This window comes from Myotis brandtii, unplaced genomic scaffold (assembly GCF_000412655.1).
Source record: "Myotis brandtii unplaced genomic scaffold, ASM41265v1 scaffold114, whole genome shotgun sequence".
Lineage (NCBI taxonomy): Eukaryota > Metazoa > Chordata > Mammalia > Chiroptera > Vespertilionidae > Myotis > Myotis brandtii.
Window position 1 is genome coordinate 983111 of NW_005353927.1, and position 18375 is coordinate 1001485.

General features: G+C 54.6%; 1 protein-coding gene across 2 annotated transcripts; it reads right to left on the reverse strand.

Annotated features, from left to right (window-relative positions):
- Window positions 1–297: 297 nt before the first annotated feature.
- LOC102253731 (sodium/calcium exchanger 2) lies at window positions 298–11892 on the reverse strand. Of its 2 annotated transcripts, none has more exons than XM_014548122.1 (6): window positions 11042–11888; window positions 6313–6416; window positions 6141–6158; window positions 4748–4872; window positions 4345–4444; window positions 298–1562 (listed from the first exon to the last, which is right to left on the reverse strand). In XM_014548122.1, the coding sequence occupies exons 1-6, from the start codon at window positions 11569–11571 to the stop codon at window positions 1201–1203; spliced, it is 1239 nt and encodes a 412-aa protein (XP_014403608.1). In that variant the 5' UTR covers window positions 11572–11888; the 3' UTR covers window positions 298–1200. The 2 variants fall into 2 exon arrangements, with proteins under 2 accessions (XP_014403608.1, XP_014403611.1); XM_014548125.1 differs by having other exon boundaries at window positions 1214–1470; window positions 11042–11892.
- Window positions 11893–18375: the final 6483 nt, after the last annotated feature.

Genomic DNA, 18375 nt, shown 5'->3' on the forward strand with positions numbered 1-18375 from the left:
CGCTGCCCGATTTCCCTGGGACTCGCTCCCTGCTTTCTAGGGGACTTGCCTACATTCACTGGGATCCACTGCCTGCTTTTTTTTTTTTTTAAATATTTTTATTGATTTCAGAGAGGAAGGGAGAGGGAGAGAGAGATGGAAGCATCAGTGATGAGAGATAATCATGGACCGGCTGCCTCCTGCACGCTCCCCATGGGGGATCAAGCCCACAACCCGGGCATGTGCCCTGACCGGGAATGAAACCGTGAGCTCCTGGTTCAAAGGTTGATGCTCAACCACGGAGCCACGCCGGCCGGGCCTCTGCCTGCTTCCTATGTGACTCGTTGTCTCTTTCTATGGGACCCGGTGCCCGCTTCCTGTGGGACGCAGCCTGCTTCGAGGGACTCGCTGCCTGATTTTCGTGGGATCCACTCTGCATCCTACAGAGCCTGCTGCCGGCTTTCCCTGGGCCCAATCGGCTTGTTGCCACCAGGCCGGGTCAGGTCAGTGCCAGGCTCCACCCCGTGCAACCCCTTTCCTGTCCCTTCCCCACGTGGTTTCTGTCAAGCAGGGGCCTGGCCTCTGCGGCCCCACCCACCCCTGAACGTCTTGCTAACAGCTCAGGCCTCTGGTCTGGAGGGCCGGCTTGGAAAGGCCAACATTCCCCAAGGACAGGGCCACACCTGGCTGGTGACCACAGCGATGTGGGAACCAAGGTTTCGGCCTCCCCACCCACCTGGCCTCCCTCCTCCTGCAGGAACTGCAGTCTCTGACACCCAGTGTTGAAGGGACTCTCGCTTGGGTTTATTTGGGAAGAGGGGACCGTGGCCACCGCGTTTTAATGGGACATAAGCGATGGTCTCTGAAACGCCACCATCTTATTTGTATGGCACCCCCGCCTTAACCTCTGGTTTCTACTCGCTCCCTCATCTTCGGGAAAGCTTCAAAACTCACTGGCTCCTCTCATGCCCAGCAACAGAGTTCTATCTGGTTCCTTGGCGGGGGCAGGGGAGAGAAGGGGAAACGAACATCCTGCTTCTATGGAACCCATCCTCAGGCTCTAGCATTTCCCACCTCCCGAGTTCCACCTGGTGGGGCGCTCCCCCTGGTTGCTTTGCGGACTCTACTCACAGTGAATCTAGGGGACCCCCACCTGTCTCTATTATCCACCAGGATACTCCTCTGGGACCCCCCACATGCGTTCTGGACGATCCTATCGGCTCATCTCTGCAGGACCTTTCTCTGAGGCCTCACTGCCTGGCCTCTCCGAGACCCTAGCCCGCTAGGGGTCCCCAGGGGGTTACCGGGGATGGAGGTGCCCAGGGCCACGAAGACCACAGCGTTGACGGAGTCCTTGAGGCCCACGGTGCAGCCAAAGTGGGAGGCAAGGTCCCCGATGAGGGCGGTGAGCAGGCCGATGACCAGGATGCAGACGCCGAAGCAGGCCCAGCCGTGGCAGTACTCCGTGGGGGGCACGCAGGCGAACAGCACCTTCCAGAACACCGTCAGGAAGTGCATGACGTAGTCAAAGCACGAAGGCAGCCGCTCCTCCCGGGACCCGTCCTCCTCCTCCTCCTCGTCCCCTGTGGGCACACGACCCAGCTGGGGTACACACCCATGCCTCCTTCCTCGCCTGCAGCCCCACTCTGTTCAACTTCCGGACAGCCAGTCCCATAAAACGAATCGCTTTCCCAAGATCCCTTGCAGCTAGGTGTGTCCATGTCAACAGCTAAGAACAATACTTTCCCAGGATCCCTTGCAGCTAGGAGAATGTTAGGCCCAGGTGAAAATATTTACTTTCCCAGAATCCCTTGCAGCTAGGAGAATGTTAGGCCCAGGTGAAAATATTTACTTTCCCAGAATCCCTCTAAGTTTCAGGAGGCCATATGCCCAGTTGAAAATATCCAGCTTCCCAGGATCCCTTGCTGCTAGGGGTGGCCACATCCCTTTACAGCTACTGACAGACATGTAGAAACATTCACAGGTAGACATATTCTGCAGGAAGAAGTGTTCGGTTCCTTTGATTCGTGGCAGCTCACAGTAGCCACACGCTTGATTTCCCAAAGTCCCTTGCAGGTAGAGAGAGCCATGTATCCAGCTAACAGTCACTCTCCCAGAATCCCTTAAGGCTAGCAATGGCCACATCCTCAGATGAAAATATTCACGTTCCCCAAATTCCTTGCAGCTAGTAGTCCTAAGCTAAATACGTGCTTTCCCAGAATCCCTTGCAGCAGTGGCCATGTGACCCCGTCTGGCAATGAGTCCGAAACAGAGGGTTTCTGGAAATACCTAGTTTTCCTGATAGGGGCGGTGTGTTCTGAGCCTTGTGAAGGGCCCTTCATTCTTAGAGTCGTCTGTGTCAGCTATTGCGACCGAAACCGACCCTCTTTTGACCTGCAGTGACTTTTGTGATGAGAAGGCACAAATGACAATTTGTCCGCCTCGCCCTAAACTGACAAGCACAAAGCAATGAGTGAAGAGCAAGGAGCACACGAGTGTGCCAACCCAACATCTGGTAAGAGACCCCGTGACCCCTGACCGGTCACTCAGAACAAGTCGGGGAATAAAAGGCAGGCGGCCACCAAATTATGAAGCCACTTCCCGTGGTGCAGCCCAGTGGCCCCGCAGGATGTCAGCGGCAGAGGCTGCCCGGGGGCAGTGGAGGCCATGAGAGCTGGACGGGCTCGGGGATTCGCTTCAATTATTCCTTCCCCGCTTTTAGTCACTTGGCTTGTTAAGGAAATAAATGCTTGAATCTGTAGATGCTTCATTAAGTGGTTGTGTGGGGTCTTGGGGGTTCTGCATGTTACATCTCAAAGAGGGAGGCTTCTGCTGTGACCCCAAGTTAAGTGGAATTGGAAACTCAAACGCGACAGGCCGGCTGCCCCTTCCTGCTCCCCTGCTCCCTCTCTTCCTGCCTGGAATACAGACTCGACACCTGGAGGGGCAGCAGCCACTCTGCAACCACGAAGCAAAAGCTGAGAAATAAAGAAGTGGCCTGGGGGTTTAATGACATTATTAAGCTGCTGCTAACTGGCCTCCTGCAGATTAATTTTCCTCCCGTGAGAAAAATAAACTCGTGTGCTTACGCCACTTGTGGTCGAGTTTTCTGTTACTTGCCACCGAGCGCACCCCTTGCTGACCACAGGGAGACATGGCGAAGGCCAGAGCATGGAGGACACACTCCTATTTGCCTCTGAAGACTCAGCTCAGAAGCCTCCTCCTCCAGGAAGCTCTCCTGACCTTCAAGCTGGGCCAGGCCCCCCTGTGCAGCTCCCGGAGGGCCCCAGTCCAGCCCTGCCCACTCTGGGCTGTCACTCTTGTGACAGGTCTGTCTCCCACACTGGACTGTGAGCCCCACAAGGGCAGGGCCTGAGCTGTCATGGTCACCTCTGTCCCCAGGAATGTCCTGTACAGGGCCGGGGCCGGGGATCCCTCAGAAGTAGATGTCAGAGGATGTGGCCTCGGGGGGGAGACACCACCTCGTTTCTATTAGGCCTCCGATCTGCTGTCTCTCGGCCGCTGCCTGCTGCTTTTCTATCCCCGAAGCCTGGCGTCTGTGGGCCCCACCTCTGACCAGTGTCTTTCCAACCACAGTTCCTGTGTTTCGGTTCCCACCGGATAGGCCTCCCCGGAGGGAAACTGATGCTGTGCAGGGGACAGAAGCCCCGGGCACCACCGCAGCTCTTTCTGGATTCCCTGTGGGGCTTCAGGCCAGTCCCTCCTCTGTCTCTGGGTCTCAGTTTCCCCAATTTGTACCCCAGACTGTGATCCGAGTGTCATAGTGTCTCTGGCCACGGGGGGGCAGTAGGAAACCGTCTGAGGCCTAAGGAGGGTGGACACCTTACAGGGGGATGCCGCTGGGTGCTGTGGTGACTGTCTCCATGGCAACAGAGGAGCCCAGGCTCTATCTGGGGCGGGCAGGCCTTTTAACCTGTTTCCACCCTCCAATCTCCAGACGAAAGCCTGGGCGGTACCCTCCTGCCCGCAGCCCTGCACCTCGGCCCCTCCATCTCTGTCCGCCTTTCTCTCTGGGTCTATCTGCCCCTCCCTGGCCTCATGCTGTGTACTGACTTCACTCTCTAGGTCCCATTTCTTCCGCCTCTGTCTTTCTCCGGTGAGTCTCTTTGTGTGCCTGTCTGTCTTGTCTGTCTCTGACCTCCATCTTTTCTTTTGTCTTCCTGTACCTGTGTCTTTCCTTTTCTCTTTGTCTGTCCCTCTCAGTGTCTTTCCTGTTCTTTTCTTTCTCTATCTCTCTGTCTTTCTCTCCTTGTCTCTTTCCCTCCGTCTTTCCACACATTTCTCTCTGTGTCTCTCTCTGCCCGCCCCTCTCTCTCTGTCTCTCTCTCCTCCCTCCCCACTTACCTGCGCTCACCGTAATTGCCTCTAAAAACTGCTCCCTCCATGAATGGGTGCCAATCACCAAAGCCAAGTTCGTTTTCTTGATGAGTTTATCCACTGTGTTCTGGGGACGAAAGGGTGGGAAAGAGATTGTTGTCCGCGATCACCCAAGACTGCCCCATGAGGGGGACTGGGGTTGGGGGCCCACACCCCATGCTCAGGGGCCCCCAACCTTCCATACCCCAGTGCTACTAGCAAAAGGGAAAAGGGAGGTGTGTGCTGTCCATGGTGCTAATGGAGGGACCTGGAGGGTGGCTCTGGACCCTTGGTTGCCCCTCTCTTGTGACCCTCATAGTTGATCTCTTAGACTCTCTCCACGGAAACAACTCAAGCAAAACTCCAAGATAGGGAGGCGCCAGAAAATCACCTTAAAGTCATACGACTCTTCAATGATGACCTCCAGCCGGCAGTTTTCCCCAAGAACCGGCTTGCCCATCTCTGCTATCCTCCGAGCCTCCTCCTCCTCCGCGGTCAGCTTCCTGTCCCCGTCCCCTGCAGCATGAGGGATGGGGGTTAGACTCCAGGGAGGCCTAGCTAGTTGGGCCTGTGATGCCTTCACTGTCTGTGTCCTCTGGGAAGCCACCTGGTGACACCCCTCCAGCCTGCCCCAGCCTCCTCTCTGACCATCATCTTCCCCAGCTCCTGCCCCAGCTCCCATGGCTGATCCACAAGGTTCAGTTGTTGGGCTCTGAGGTTCCTATGAGGTTCCACTGTGTGGCCTTGGGCAATGCTTTAGCCTCTCTGTGCCTCAGTGCTCATATCTATATAATGGACACAATAATAATACCTCCCTTATAAGGTAATTGCAAGAATTAAAAGAATTAATTCCTGTTAAGTCTTTAGAACAGTGCTTGGCACATGATAGTCAGAAAAGCTACTTTCTTTATTATTATCACTGACATCATCACCACTCTTGAGGGAGGAGGACTGGTCTCTATATTGAAGCTCTGAAAACATCCTAGCGTATGACTGAGGGAGTGAAGAAAAAGGGGTGACCCAATTCAGTACAAATCTTGGACCTAGACCCCTATAGCTGGCCCTGAATGCATTTATCGCCCTAAAGTATGTTGATCCTTTGCTCCAAGCCCAGCACCAACCCTAACTCTCTGAAGAAAGCCACCCACCGGGCAGCTACACTCTCAGAAAACATTGCCTGAGCAAGAAATGACTTTTGTGTTCATCTCCTGGGGTTTGGGGCCTATTTGTTACAGCAGCGTGTATTACTTACCCTGACTATTACAATCTTTTGTCCAGCCTTAACCATAACCCCAAACACTAATTCTATTCTCTCACTATCTCCAAGTTACTGACCCTATAGCCTCAACTCTCACCCCAGTCTCGGACCCTGACCCTAATTTTACTCACAAATCTAAACACCAGCTTCCATCTGAACTCTAACCGTGACCAAGTCCTAATCCTGATCTCAAATCCTAAGTCCACCCGAGTCCTAATTAACCCCAAGCCTGACTCCCTCTGACCTCACGGCAGACCCAGTTTGGATTCTATGACTTACTCCCCGCCCCTCTGACTTTAACTACGAACAAAACAATCTCAGCTTCTGAACCCCAAGCTATAACCCCAAATTCAACTGGCCCTACCAACTCTAAGGCCAGCTCCAACCCTCACCCAAGGCTACCTTTATCTCACCTTCACCCTGCCTCAAACCTGACCGGGAAGAGCAGCTCGAGGCCCTGACCCTCCCTGACGCCCCCTCCAGGGCCCCCCCTTTCTAGTAAAGCCAGGAGGTAAACTCCACTCACCTTGATTGAGCAGCAGAGCTGGGGAGAGACAGACAGAGAGAAAGTGAGATAGCTTCCCTGGGAAGCTCAGATCCACGAGTTTGAAGGAGCACCCACAGTGGACCCCCCAAGGTCCCCGCACCCTGGACCGTTTATCTCTCCCACAGCCCACCCCTCACCCCTCAGCCCTCACCTGAGATCCCTCGCTTAAGCCACTGCGGCTGGCCCAGCTCGATGAAGAAATTATCCTTTTTCTCATATTCCTCGTCATCCACTATCTTCACCTGAAGAGTTTTCCTGGGCGGGCGAAGCAGGACACGGGGCATGAGGCCCCTCCCCTGAACCACCGATAACTTCCCTCTTAGCCACCCCATTCCCTGAGCCCCGCTCCGTCCCAGGTCCCGTCACCTCATTCAGTCCTACAACCATCCTCAGAGGAAGGCCCTCTCTTTCTCTTATTATCCCCACGTGACAGGCACAAGCCCAGAAACCGCCGAGGGAGCTGAGGCTTATTAGAGAGCGTCCGTCCCGAGGGATTCCGATACGACCCAAGTTACATCCGGTGCTTCCTCTGCTCAGGGCACTCAGGCGGTTCCCCTCTCAGCCGGGATCCAGGCCAGAGTCCGAGTGGCCCGCAAGGCCCCGTGCCATGTGGCCCTTGTTCCCTTCCTGGCCTCGCTCCCCCTCCCCTTGCTCACTCACCCCAGCAACACTGGCCTCCTTACTGTCCCTGAAACAACCAGCCTGCGCATGCCTCAGGGCCTTTCCATGGCTGTTCCTCCCACCGAGAACACTGTTCCTCCAGGCTCACGCCCTCACTCCTCTAGTCCTCAAACTCCACCTTTTTCTTTAATTTTTTTAATTGATTTCAGAGGGGAAGGAGAGAGAGAGAGAGAGAGAGAGAGAGAGAGAGAGAGAAACATCAATGATGAAAGAGAATCATTGATTGGCAGCCTCCTGCACACCCCACAATGGGGATAGAGCCCGCATCCAGGCATGTGCCCTGACCGGGAATCGAACCGTGACCTCCTTGTGTTCATAGGTCAACGCTCAGCCACTGAGCCATGCGGGCGAGGCTCCACCTTCTTTTTCAATGAGGCCCATTCCCACCACCTCCTTTAATACTGAAATCCGCCCCTGCCCGCCCCCCAGCATCCCTAACCCCTTCTGGGTTCTGTTGTCTTTGTTCTAACACACCATCTAGTGTGTGCATTTATTTTGTTTATTCTTTGCCATCTGCCTCCTGGCATTAAAAGGCAAGTTCCACCAGGGCCGTGACCTGTGTTCATTTACGTTCTCTGCTGACTCCCCAGCTCCTAGGGCAGGCACCTTCCACAAACCTCTGTTAACTCGAACCCTTCAGCCCAAGAGACCACCAGCTCCCTGCCCTCTGTCCTGTACACATCTGGAAGGCTAACCGAGTGCTAATTGACTTCCTCGGCATCCCCGCTGCTATGGTAACCGGGGTGTGGCAGAGGAGGAACAGACAGACGTTATCCCTCCCCTTTCGGCACACAACCCACCCCTCCGTCACAAAGACCCACAACCCCAGAAGGCCCACACGCTGCCACCAGCAGCGCTTTCGGCGGCAGGAACCACAAGGCCCAGCCCCAGAACCAGGCACACAAACACCGGCCCACACAGTCACCCAGAGAGGAAGCACAGCCAATCACACCGCCCCCAGCCGCACACCATCGCACCCGCAGCCATTCCCTGTGCAAGTGGCGAAGTCGTGGGGACCAGATGCCCGTGAACACGACGCCCCCACCACAGCCGCGGCGACAGGGCCAACCTACAGACCCCTGGTGTTACCAGGCAGCCTCTCCTCCTGCAGATCTCGCGCGTTATGCCTTTTGGTTCTGTTTATTCCCTTCAATGCCCCCCCCTCCCGCATCTCGGCATCTCTTTCAATCTCCCTGTCTCTCTGCTCATCTCTCAGCCTCCCTCTGTCTCTACCTCTCCGTCTCTCCGTCCCTGTCTCTGGCTGTGACCCTCTCTGCCTCAGTCTCTCCCCAGCTCTCTGCCTTTCTTTATCTGTTCTCTGTCTGGGTCTCTCGGTGTTCACAGAGTGGAACGGCCACGTCAACACAACTCAAGCAAAAGGGTCTCAACAGGCCCATCTCAACACACAGATGCACAAGTCACAGTGACACCCATGCAAAGACAGACACACACACAAAGCGGTCACACGGGGACGTACGCCCACCGCCACCCTCTCCTGCTCTCAGTATATTTTAACTTTTCTGTGGGTGCAAAGGATGGCCGGCCCCCACCTCAGGCGTGGGCGGGGAGCTGTCCGTGGTGCTGAAGCGCCTTGGCAAGGCGCAGGATCGGCTGAGACACGCTCCTCACACACCCTGACCCACGCAGACAGCGGCTGACAGGGTGACCCGCTGACAGGGTCACACACACACACACACACACACACACACACACACACACGCCCACTCTCTCACAGACATGCCACGATCCACCGACATGCAGTGACTGACACGCATTGACACATACACCAACCGGCGCCCTGACAGCATGGCCTCAGGGGACCCAGGGGGAGACACCCAACTGGTAGGGACAGCAGGAGGGACTAGAGCGAGACAAGGGCAGGGCTTGCTGAGGTCAAGGAAGAAGCCTTCCCCCCAGCCTGACTCTCCATCACCCTCACGTCTGCCCTCCTGTGTCCTGGAAACTCCCCTCTCCCGCCCACTGCGGCCTCTGACCTCAGACCCATTCCCTTCTCCTGCTGCTTCCTGTTGTCTCTTGCTACCTGACCTCTTTTTTTCTCTGTTGCTTCCCCAGGACCTCTCCTTCCCCGAGTCCCTCTGAGGCTCCCGTTCAGAATCTCTCTCATCTCCCCTTAATCTCTCTCCCTTCAGTCTTCCTTCATCTCAGTCCCTCAATCTCTCCCTCTCCCTCTCCTTTTTAAAACAAATGTTTTTATTGATTGTGGAGAGAGAGAGTAAGGGAGAGGGAGAGGGAGAGAGAGAGAGAGAGGGAGAGAGAGAGAGAGAGAGAGAGAGAGAGAGAGAGAGAGACACACGTTGATCAGATAGCCTTCCGCACCAGGAATCGGGAACCGAACCCCTGGGAATTGAACCGGCGACCTTTGGGTGCTCGGGACAACGCTCAACCAACTGAGCCACGCTGGCCAGGGCTCCTCAGCCTCTCTTGCTGTGTCTCTGTCTCTCTGTTTCCTTCTCTCTTTGTCTCTAAGTTTCTATCTCTCTCATGCTCTCTGTGTCTCTTTTCTGTCTGCTTCTCTCTCTCTCTCTGACTCTGTTACTCTGGCTCTGCCTCTCCCTATCTCTCTCTTTCTCCAGGTCTCCTCTGTCTCTGTGTCTGTCTGTCTGTCTCTTCTTGCATCCTCTCCCCTCCACGGATGGAGCTCTGAGCCCCCAACCCAAGTTCTCAACCCCAGCCAGACAGAGCGAACGATGGAGAGGTATGGAGAATTCATTACTGAAATATAACCCGGCCAGAGAGCTGGATACAGAGATCTAGAGATGAACAGAGACCCGGGGGGAGAGTGCGGGAGAGGGAGGCGGCAGAGACGCACAGGGGAGAGAGCGAGAGCGGTGAGAAGCTGGGCGGAGGCCAAGGCACAGAGGTGGGAGGAGGAGGGGGAAGGAGCGCGGTGGGGGCTCGGCTCGGTGGGAGGAGCAGCGTGGGCGGCAGGAGGAGGGAGACAGACGGGCGTGCGGGGGCGGCGGAAGGGAGCGGGCGAAGGGGGACAGGCGCGCGCAGCATCCCCGGCAGGCGGGTGGGGGAGGTGAGGCTGCAGGCACCCCCGGGAGACTCGGGCATCTGTGTCAGGCCGTGGCCGGGTGTCTGGGCGTCATAGCAGCCCTGTTTCAACGTGCCTGTCTGTGACATTTTGTGTCTGTATGTTGCCTGTGTGTGTGTGTGTGTGTGTGTACGTGTGTGTTGGTTGTGTCTGTGTGTCTACAGATGTCTGCCTGTGCACCCAGCCCCGCTCCCCAGACTCCACGCCACCTTCCCAAACCCCAGCCCCCCAGTGTCCCAGGCCCTGCCGCCCCCTTCCCAGGTCCCCATATTGCTACTCAGTCTTTTCCCAAAGCGTTGCCCACATTTCACTTCGGTCCAGTGGTTCTCAACCTTCCTAACGCCGCGACCCTCTAATACAGTTCCTCATGTTGTGGTGACCTCCAACCATAAAATTATTTTCGTTGCTACTTCATCACTGTAATGTTGCTACTGTTATGAATCGTCATGTAAGTATCTGATATGCAGGATGTATTTTCATTGTTCGAGACCCACAGGTTGAGAACCGCTGCTTCGGTCTCTCATTTCTCCAGGTTCCACCTGCTCCCCACAAGCCCCGCCCCATCTCCTTATGCCCCGCCCTCTCCCGCTGTCCAGGTCTATTTCCTCGTGTTCCTACCCAGACTCCACCCATGCCGTAGGCCCTGTCTCCATTCCACAGACTCGCCCTCCACTCCGTCCTCTTCCCACCTCCACGGGACCCTCCCCTCGTCTCCGCAGGCCACACTCCATCTCCACCAACTACCGATGAAGTCTCCACACTCCTCTGCCCAGGCCCTTCTACTCTTCTCTGACTCTTCCTCCGAGTCCCCACTTCTCCCCCAACAACTAGTTTCTCCCAGGCCCCACCCACGCCCCTTCCTATCATCTTGGCCACACCCCATCACTGCTGTCTCCTCCCTCCTCTCTCCTGACCTGGCCCCTCTCTGTTCCCTGTCCATCTACCCTGACCTTTCCATTTCACCAGCGCGGACCTACCCAGGCCCCACCCACAACCAGACCACGCCCATTCCCACCACCACGCCCCGCCCACGGGCAGACCCACCCGCTCATTCCCAGCCCCGCTCCCAGACTCCCGGGCATGGCCACGCCCCCTCCCGGACCCCCAGGTGGGGGTGGGGGAGGGGACCCTGCGCTCTCACATGGTCTCGTCGTCGCCGAACTCCAGCTCCCCGCACGCGTCCTCGTAGTGCACGCCGCCGCCGCGCGCCGTGCCGTCCACCGTGCGGTAGGGGAGGCGCACGGTGCCGCGCGCGCCCGAGCTGCGCACCACGCGCACGTCCACGGTGCCCATGCACTCGCTCACGTGCAGCAGGCGGTCCTGGAAGGAGAAGATGCCCGCGTGGTCGTCGTCGAGGATGGTGACGGTGGCCAGCAGCGGCGCCACCAGCCGCCCTTTGGGCCGCCCGCCGCCGTCGGGCTCGAACATGCCCTGCGCGTCGCCCACGCGCAGGTTCAGCAGCCGCACGAAGAAGTGCTCGTCCTCCTCGAAGATGTCGTCGTCGATGATGCCGATGCGCAGCTCCTTCAGCGTCTCGCCCGGCTTGAACACCAGCGTGCCCTCGCTGCAGCGGAGGGGCGGGGAGAGAGGGGCGAAGGCAGTCAGGGCAGGCTTCCCGGAGGAGGGGGCAGTGCCGCGGGACAGCTCTCGGGTATGAGAGTGGACAGGCATTAAACCAATAATACCGAGGGGGAATCAGGTGGGCTCCCGGCGGGGAGGGGATGCAGGGGGGGAACAGGGCAGAGTTGGTCCAGCATTATACAGATAATGATGACTGTGAAATCAGGGCGGGCTTCCTGGAGGAGGCTTCTGTGGGCAGGAGTTCGCCAGGCAGAGGGAACAGCACATGCAAAGTCCCCAGGTGGAGAGAGAATCTGGAGGGTCCCATAGTCATGAGTCTCAAACCTTCATGGGCACACAAATCACGTGGGGGTCCTGTTAAAATGCAGGTTCTGCTTCCGTAGCTGCAGGTTTCAAAAACTCTGCATTTCTAATTAGCTCCCAGGGGATGCAGACAGTCCCCATAAATGGACCGCCCTTGGAGTAGAAGCACTGCAGGGCCCAAGACTGGCCTTGTCAGGCTTCTGACAAACCCTTCTGTGTTCCCGGGACCCCCAAGAGAAAGACCACATTCCTGAACTTGGCATCATTCGTTCATTCATTCATTCATTTAACAAACGCTCCCTGAGCACCTGCTCTGCCCTGTGCTGGGCGCTGCTGGGAACACAGCGGGGAACAGACTGTCTTCACGGAGCGCACAGCCTCATGGCAGAGCCGTATCACGGTGACAATTACACATTTAACGATTTAATTGCGGTTGCTTCGTTCAACCAATATTTATTGGGCACCTGCTGTGTGCCAGGCGCTGTTCTAAGTGCTGGGGAAACAGCAGTAAAACCAGAGCAGCAGAGAGCTCTAGTGCAGGAGATGAATAACAAACATGACGTCAGGTGGCGATGGTGCCTCGGAGAAAATAGAGGGAGAGGGTGGGGAGTGAGGAGGGGGTGCCGTGTCAGGGTGGTCTGGAAAATCCTTGCTGAGGAGCCCACATCTGAGCAGAGACCCGAGGAGGGAGCCAAGTGGAGGAGATCTGGAGAAGAGTATTCGTGTTAAAGGGAACAGCCCGTGCAAATGTCCTGAGGCAGCAGCGGCCTGGAGTATTAGAGGCCAGTGTGGCTGCAGTGGAGGGGGGAGGGGAGAGGGGGACAGATGACGTCACAGGGGGAACAGGAGCAGATGGCGTAGGCCTTGGTGCGCCACGATGAGGGCTCTGGCCATTAGTCCAAGTGAGATGGAAACGGCGAGAGGCCTCTGAGCAGCGGAGGGGGGTGGGCTGGCTTACGTTTAAACATGTCGCTGAAGGGCACACAGGATGCTCTACAGTGGGGTGGGGGAGGGAGCGAGGCAGTGACATTAGCTTAATCAGGGGGAGCTGTGAGGGGACAGGGAATGAGTGGAGTCTTCCTGGTAGGGCTGTAGACAGCAGAGTGACTCTGGGGTGTCAATCCATCTATAAAACCTTTAATTTTCCCTCCCACCCCTCCCACCATGCACCTCAGGGACTCGGCTCCGGTTCTGAAATGCACTATATGATCGATAAGTGTTCACTATCGTTAATTACCACTTTCAGAAGAAAGGGGTCCCGGGTTCCAGTTCTCCCAGGGAAGCCCAGCCCTGTGGGAGAGGCAGAGGGACCCCAAGCTTCTGGCAAAGCGGTAGAACCAGATGACAAGACCCCGAGTGGAGGAACATGGGCTCCGTTGCCAAAGTCCGCTGGCCCACAAGGGCGCTGTCCATGGTGGCTGAGACGCCCAGCCAGGTGGGCCAACCTGTGCCCAGCAGGGCCGGGCCCCGTGCCCGCTGTAAGAACTTGGGAAGTTAGGATGCTGCAGCCCTCTGACCCTCAGTTTCCTCGTCTGTAAAATGCAGCTAATAATAGTGTCTACCTCATGGTGTTGTTATAAGAATTGAGTTAGCCCAGCGGGCGAGCGTCGACCTATAAACCAGGAGATCACAGTTTAATTCCCAAAAGGGCACATGCCTAGGTTGCAGGCTCGATCCCCAGTAGGAGGCGTGCAGGAAGCAGCCAGTCAGTGATTCTCTCTCATCATTGATGTTTCTATCTCTCTCTCCCTCTCTGAAATCAATAAAAATATGTTTTTAAAAAAAGAGAATTGCGTTAATACAGGAAAAGCACTCAACAAAAGCTAGCTAGTGATATTTACATATTAATATTAGAATCTCAGGATCCTAAAGTTGTGGGGTGTTAGAAATGTAAACTTATCAACAAACAAGAGCTGGTAAGGATGTGGAGAAAAGGGAACCCTCAACTGTTGGTGGGAATGCACATTGGTGCAGCCGCTATGGAAAACAGTGTGGAGATTCCTCAAAAAGTTAAAAAAAAAAATAGAACCACCTATGACCCAGCAAGTTCACATCTGGGTATTTATTTAAAGAAATCCAAAGCACTAGTTTGAAAGCCATATACATCTCTACGTTCATTGCAGTGGTATTTTCAACTAGAGGCCTGGTGCATGAAATTTGTGCACTGGGGGCAGGGGGAGAGTCCCTCAGCCTGGCCTGTGCCCTCTCACAGTCTGGGAGCCCTAGTCCCACATCCTTAACACTGCCGTGGAGGCGGGAGAGGTTCCCACCACCGCCGCTGCACTAGCCAACTGTGAGCCCGTCTTCTGGCTGAGCAGTGCTCCCCCTGTGGGAGTGCGCACTGACCAGCAGGGGGCAGCTCCGGCATTGAGCATCTGCCCCCTGGTGGTCAGTGTGCATCATAGCGACCGGTCGTTCTGCCGTTGGGCCGAAACCAGCTCTCCGACATCCCCCAAGGGGTCCCGGATTGTGAGAGGATGCAGACCAGGCCGAGGGACCCCACTGGTGCACTATCAGGCCAGGGAAGGATGCAGGAGGTTGGCCAGCAGGGGAGGGACCAGGGGAGGGCTTCAGGGCATGTCCGGCCCATCTCGCTCAGGCCCAATTGGCTGGACCCCAGCAGCAAGCTAACCTACTGGTCAGAGCATCTGCCCCCTGGTGGTCAATGCACATCATAGTGAGCGGTTGAGTGGCCTTAGCATATCATTAGCATATTATCCTTTGATTGGTTGAATGTCCAACTGAATGACCGGACACTTAGCATATTAGGCTTATATTATATAGGCTAGTCAAGATATGGAAGCAACCTAGATGTCCATTAATAGATGAGTGGATAAAGGAAATATGGTACATATACACAATGGAATATTACTCATCCATAAAAAAAATAGTGAAATCTTACCATTTGTGACAAGATGGAGGAACCCAAAGGGTATTATGCTGAGTGAAATAAGTCAGTCAGAGAAAGACAAATACCATAAGATTTCCCTTATACAGTGGGGCCTTGACTTACGAGTGTCCCGACTAACGAGCTTTTTGAGATACCAGCTGTCTCTTGGCCGATTTTTTGCATTGAGTTGACAGAGTAATTTGACTTAATGAGCTCCTTAACGAGCTCCTTAATGAGCTCGGTCCCGGAACGAATTAAACTCGTAAGTCAAGGCCCCACTGTATGTGGAATCTAAAAAACAAAGTAAATGAACAAACAAGACAGAAACAGAGAACAGACTACTGGTTGCCAGATGGGAGGGGAGTGGGTGTCTGGGAGGAAAAGGTGAAGGGAGTAAGAAGTACAAATCGGTAGCTACAAAACAGTCATGGGGATGTGAAGAACAGCATAAGGAATAGAGTCAATAATATTTTAATAACTATGTATGATGCCAGGTGGGTACTCGACTTATTGGGGGATCATTGTGTAAGTTTTATAAATGTCTAACTACTATGTTGTACACCTGAAACTAACAGAATATTGAATGTCAACTGTAATTGAAAAAATTAAAATGAAAAAAAGAAATGGGTTGACCCAACCCGTGTGGCTCAGTGGTTGAGTGTCAACCTATGAACCAAGAGGTCATGGTTTGAGTCCGGGTCAGGGCACATGCCCGGGTTGCAGGTTCGATCCCCAGTAGGGGGCGGGCAGGAGGCAGCTGATCAAAGACTCTCTCTCATCAATGTTTCTATCTCTCTCTCCCTCTCCTTCCTCTCTGAAATCAATAAAAAATATTTTTTAAAATATATTTTATTCATTTTTTACAGGGAGGAAAGGAGAGAGAGAGAGAGTTAGAAACATCGATGAGAGAGAAACATCGATCAGCTGCCTCCTGCACACCTCCTACTGGGGATGTGCCCACAACCAAGGTACATGCCCTTGACCAGAATCGAACCTGGGACCTTTCGGTCCGCAGGCCGACGCTCGATCCAATGAGCCAAACCAGTCAGGGCAAAAAATATTTTTAAAAAGAAATGTAAACTTCAAGCGATAGTAGAATGTGGTGATTTTAGCACCATCATTTTTTTAAGGTGCGTGTTTTTTAAATTTAACTTTACTGTTGAAAGTCTTTAGCACCATCTTTACCAAAGGGCTGAGGTGGACATCACCAGTAAGGGGACAAGTGGGTGTCGTGCCTCCTGGGCAATGAGGAGGACACGGCATCACTTCCCCGGGTCCCGCCTGAATCTGACCACGAGGAAACGGACAAGCCCAAACCGAAGACTGTCCCAGTAACTGGCCTGTCCTCTTCCAAAGTGTCGGGGTCACGAAAGCCACGGGAAGGCTCAGGGACTGATCCAGAGTGAAGCGGACAAAGAGACACGACGATCAGACACAATGGGTGGTTCTGGGATGGACAGGAAGAGAGGGAAGGGGAAACGCAGCCATCAGGGATGTTCCGGGGGTACCTGGGGCGATGCACGCATGGGCTGCACATCGCGTAATAACATCGATTCGGTATTGAGTGTCCTGAGTGTGGTAGCTGTTGGTGATTACGCAGGAGAATGTCGTTATTCTTAGAGAGGCACGCTCGGGTGTTTATGGGCGCAGGGCCGTGCTGCCTGCAGCTCACACGGAGGGAGCGCCATGATTATTCATATAAAACATTAAAGCCAGAGAGGAATGCACGGACAAAGCATGAGCAGTTCATGGATCTGCGTGGGGGGCTGGCTGCTGCGTGAGGGCGGGGCCAGCGATCTGTGACTAGTTCAGGGAGAGGGTGGCAGGGAGGGGTGGCGGATGGTGAGCGGGTGGGACCGGTGCAAAGCTCAGCCACCAACACGCTCTCCCATTCTCTTAGTTTTCCTCAGGGCTCTTGCCCCTTCCTGGCATTTCTATGTGTTCAGCGTGTACGTCCTGGTGGCCTGTCTCTCCCTAACGGCCTGTGAGGGCGTTGACTGTTCGGGCAGGGATTTTATGTGTTTCATTTGCTGCTGTCTCCACTGCCCAGGCCCATTGCTGACCCAGCAGACACACGGTAAGTGCTATTATTTTAGGAAACCAAGGGAGACTCGCAGGCCAGTTAACTACAGTAGCTATCCTGAAAAGCTACAATTCTTGAAAGAGTGTGGTACAGACAGAACTACAAATAGATAAAGAATTTTGTGGGCCACACGAGGGCAGCGAAGTTATCTTGCTGGCATTTGTATGTTGAGCCACTAAAGAAAGCGCCTGGCACACAGTAGGTGCTCAGCAGGAACTGCCTGAATGAGGGAAGATCACAGGTCTGTTCAAAAGGGTGTGAGGACAGGGCTGTGAGGCTCAGTAGGGCCCAAGGGGTGGGTTGCTTTATGGTGGAGCCAAAGACCTGGGTACAATTGGGGCACCGTTGCCTTCCTCTTATCTTACTTAATGTTCCCACGCAGTACTTACATCACCTGATGGTGTTTCTTTTTTTATTATTAATGTTTTTCAACTGATTTCAGAGAGGAAGAGAGAGGGAGAGAGAGACCTTTATGGGGGAGCCAAAGACCTGGGGACAATTGGGGCACTGTCGCCTTCCTCTTATCTTACTTAATATTCCTACGTAGTACTTACATCACCTGTTGGTGTTTCTTTTTTTATTATTAAGTTTTTCAACTGATTTCAGAGAGGAAGGGAGAGGGAGAGAGAGACAGAAACATCAATGATGCGAGAGAATCATTGATGGGCTGCCTCCTGCATGCCCCCCACGGGGACTGAGCCTGCAACCCAGGCACGTGCCCTTGACCGGAGTCGAACCTGGGACCCTTCAGTCTGCAGACCAACGCTCTATCCACTGAGCCAAACCGGCTAGGGCTCACCTTATGCTTTCATATAGTTTAATAGTTTGCAGCCTTACTGTAGCTGAACGGTAGGGACCTTAGATATCGTGTTCACCATGATATACCCATGGCATACAGTAGGCACTCAATAAACGCTTTTATTTTAGTCATGGTGTCCGTGGGGTACTTGTTCTACCAGGTAACCATACAGGTAACAGTGTGGTGCCAAGCACAGGAGCCCACAGGTATGTGATGAACATGGGAGGGGCAGCCTTGGCCAGTGGGCACTCGACGGTAGGGACCTTAGATATCGTGTTCACCGTGATATACCCATGGCATACAGTAGGCACTCAATAAACCCTTCTATTTTAGCCATGGTGTCCGTGGGGTACTTGTTCTACCAGGGAAGCATACAGGTAACAGTGAGGTGCCAAGCACAGGAGCCCACAGGTAGTAATGAACATGGGAGGGGCAGCCTTGGCCAGTGGGCACTCACGTTCTCTTGTGTGTGCCGAACGCCTGGGACAGTGTGCTGAAAGGTAAGCTCTCAACAGTGAGTGAATGGCCTGACGGGCGTGGCTCAGTGATTGAGCCCCAACCTGGGAACCAGGAGGTCAGGGTTCGGTTCCCCGTCAAGGCACATGCCAGGGTTTGGGGCTCGATCCCCAGTAGGGGGTGTGCAGGAGGCCGCCGATCGATGATTCTCTCTCATCATTGATGTTTCTATCTCTCTCTCCCGCTCCCTCTGAAATCAATACAGTGGGGCCTTGACTTACGAGTTTAATTCGTTCTGAGACCGAGCTCGTTAAGGAGCTCGTTAACTCAAATTACTCTGTCAACTCAATGCAAAAAATCGGC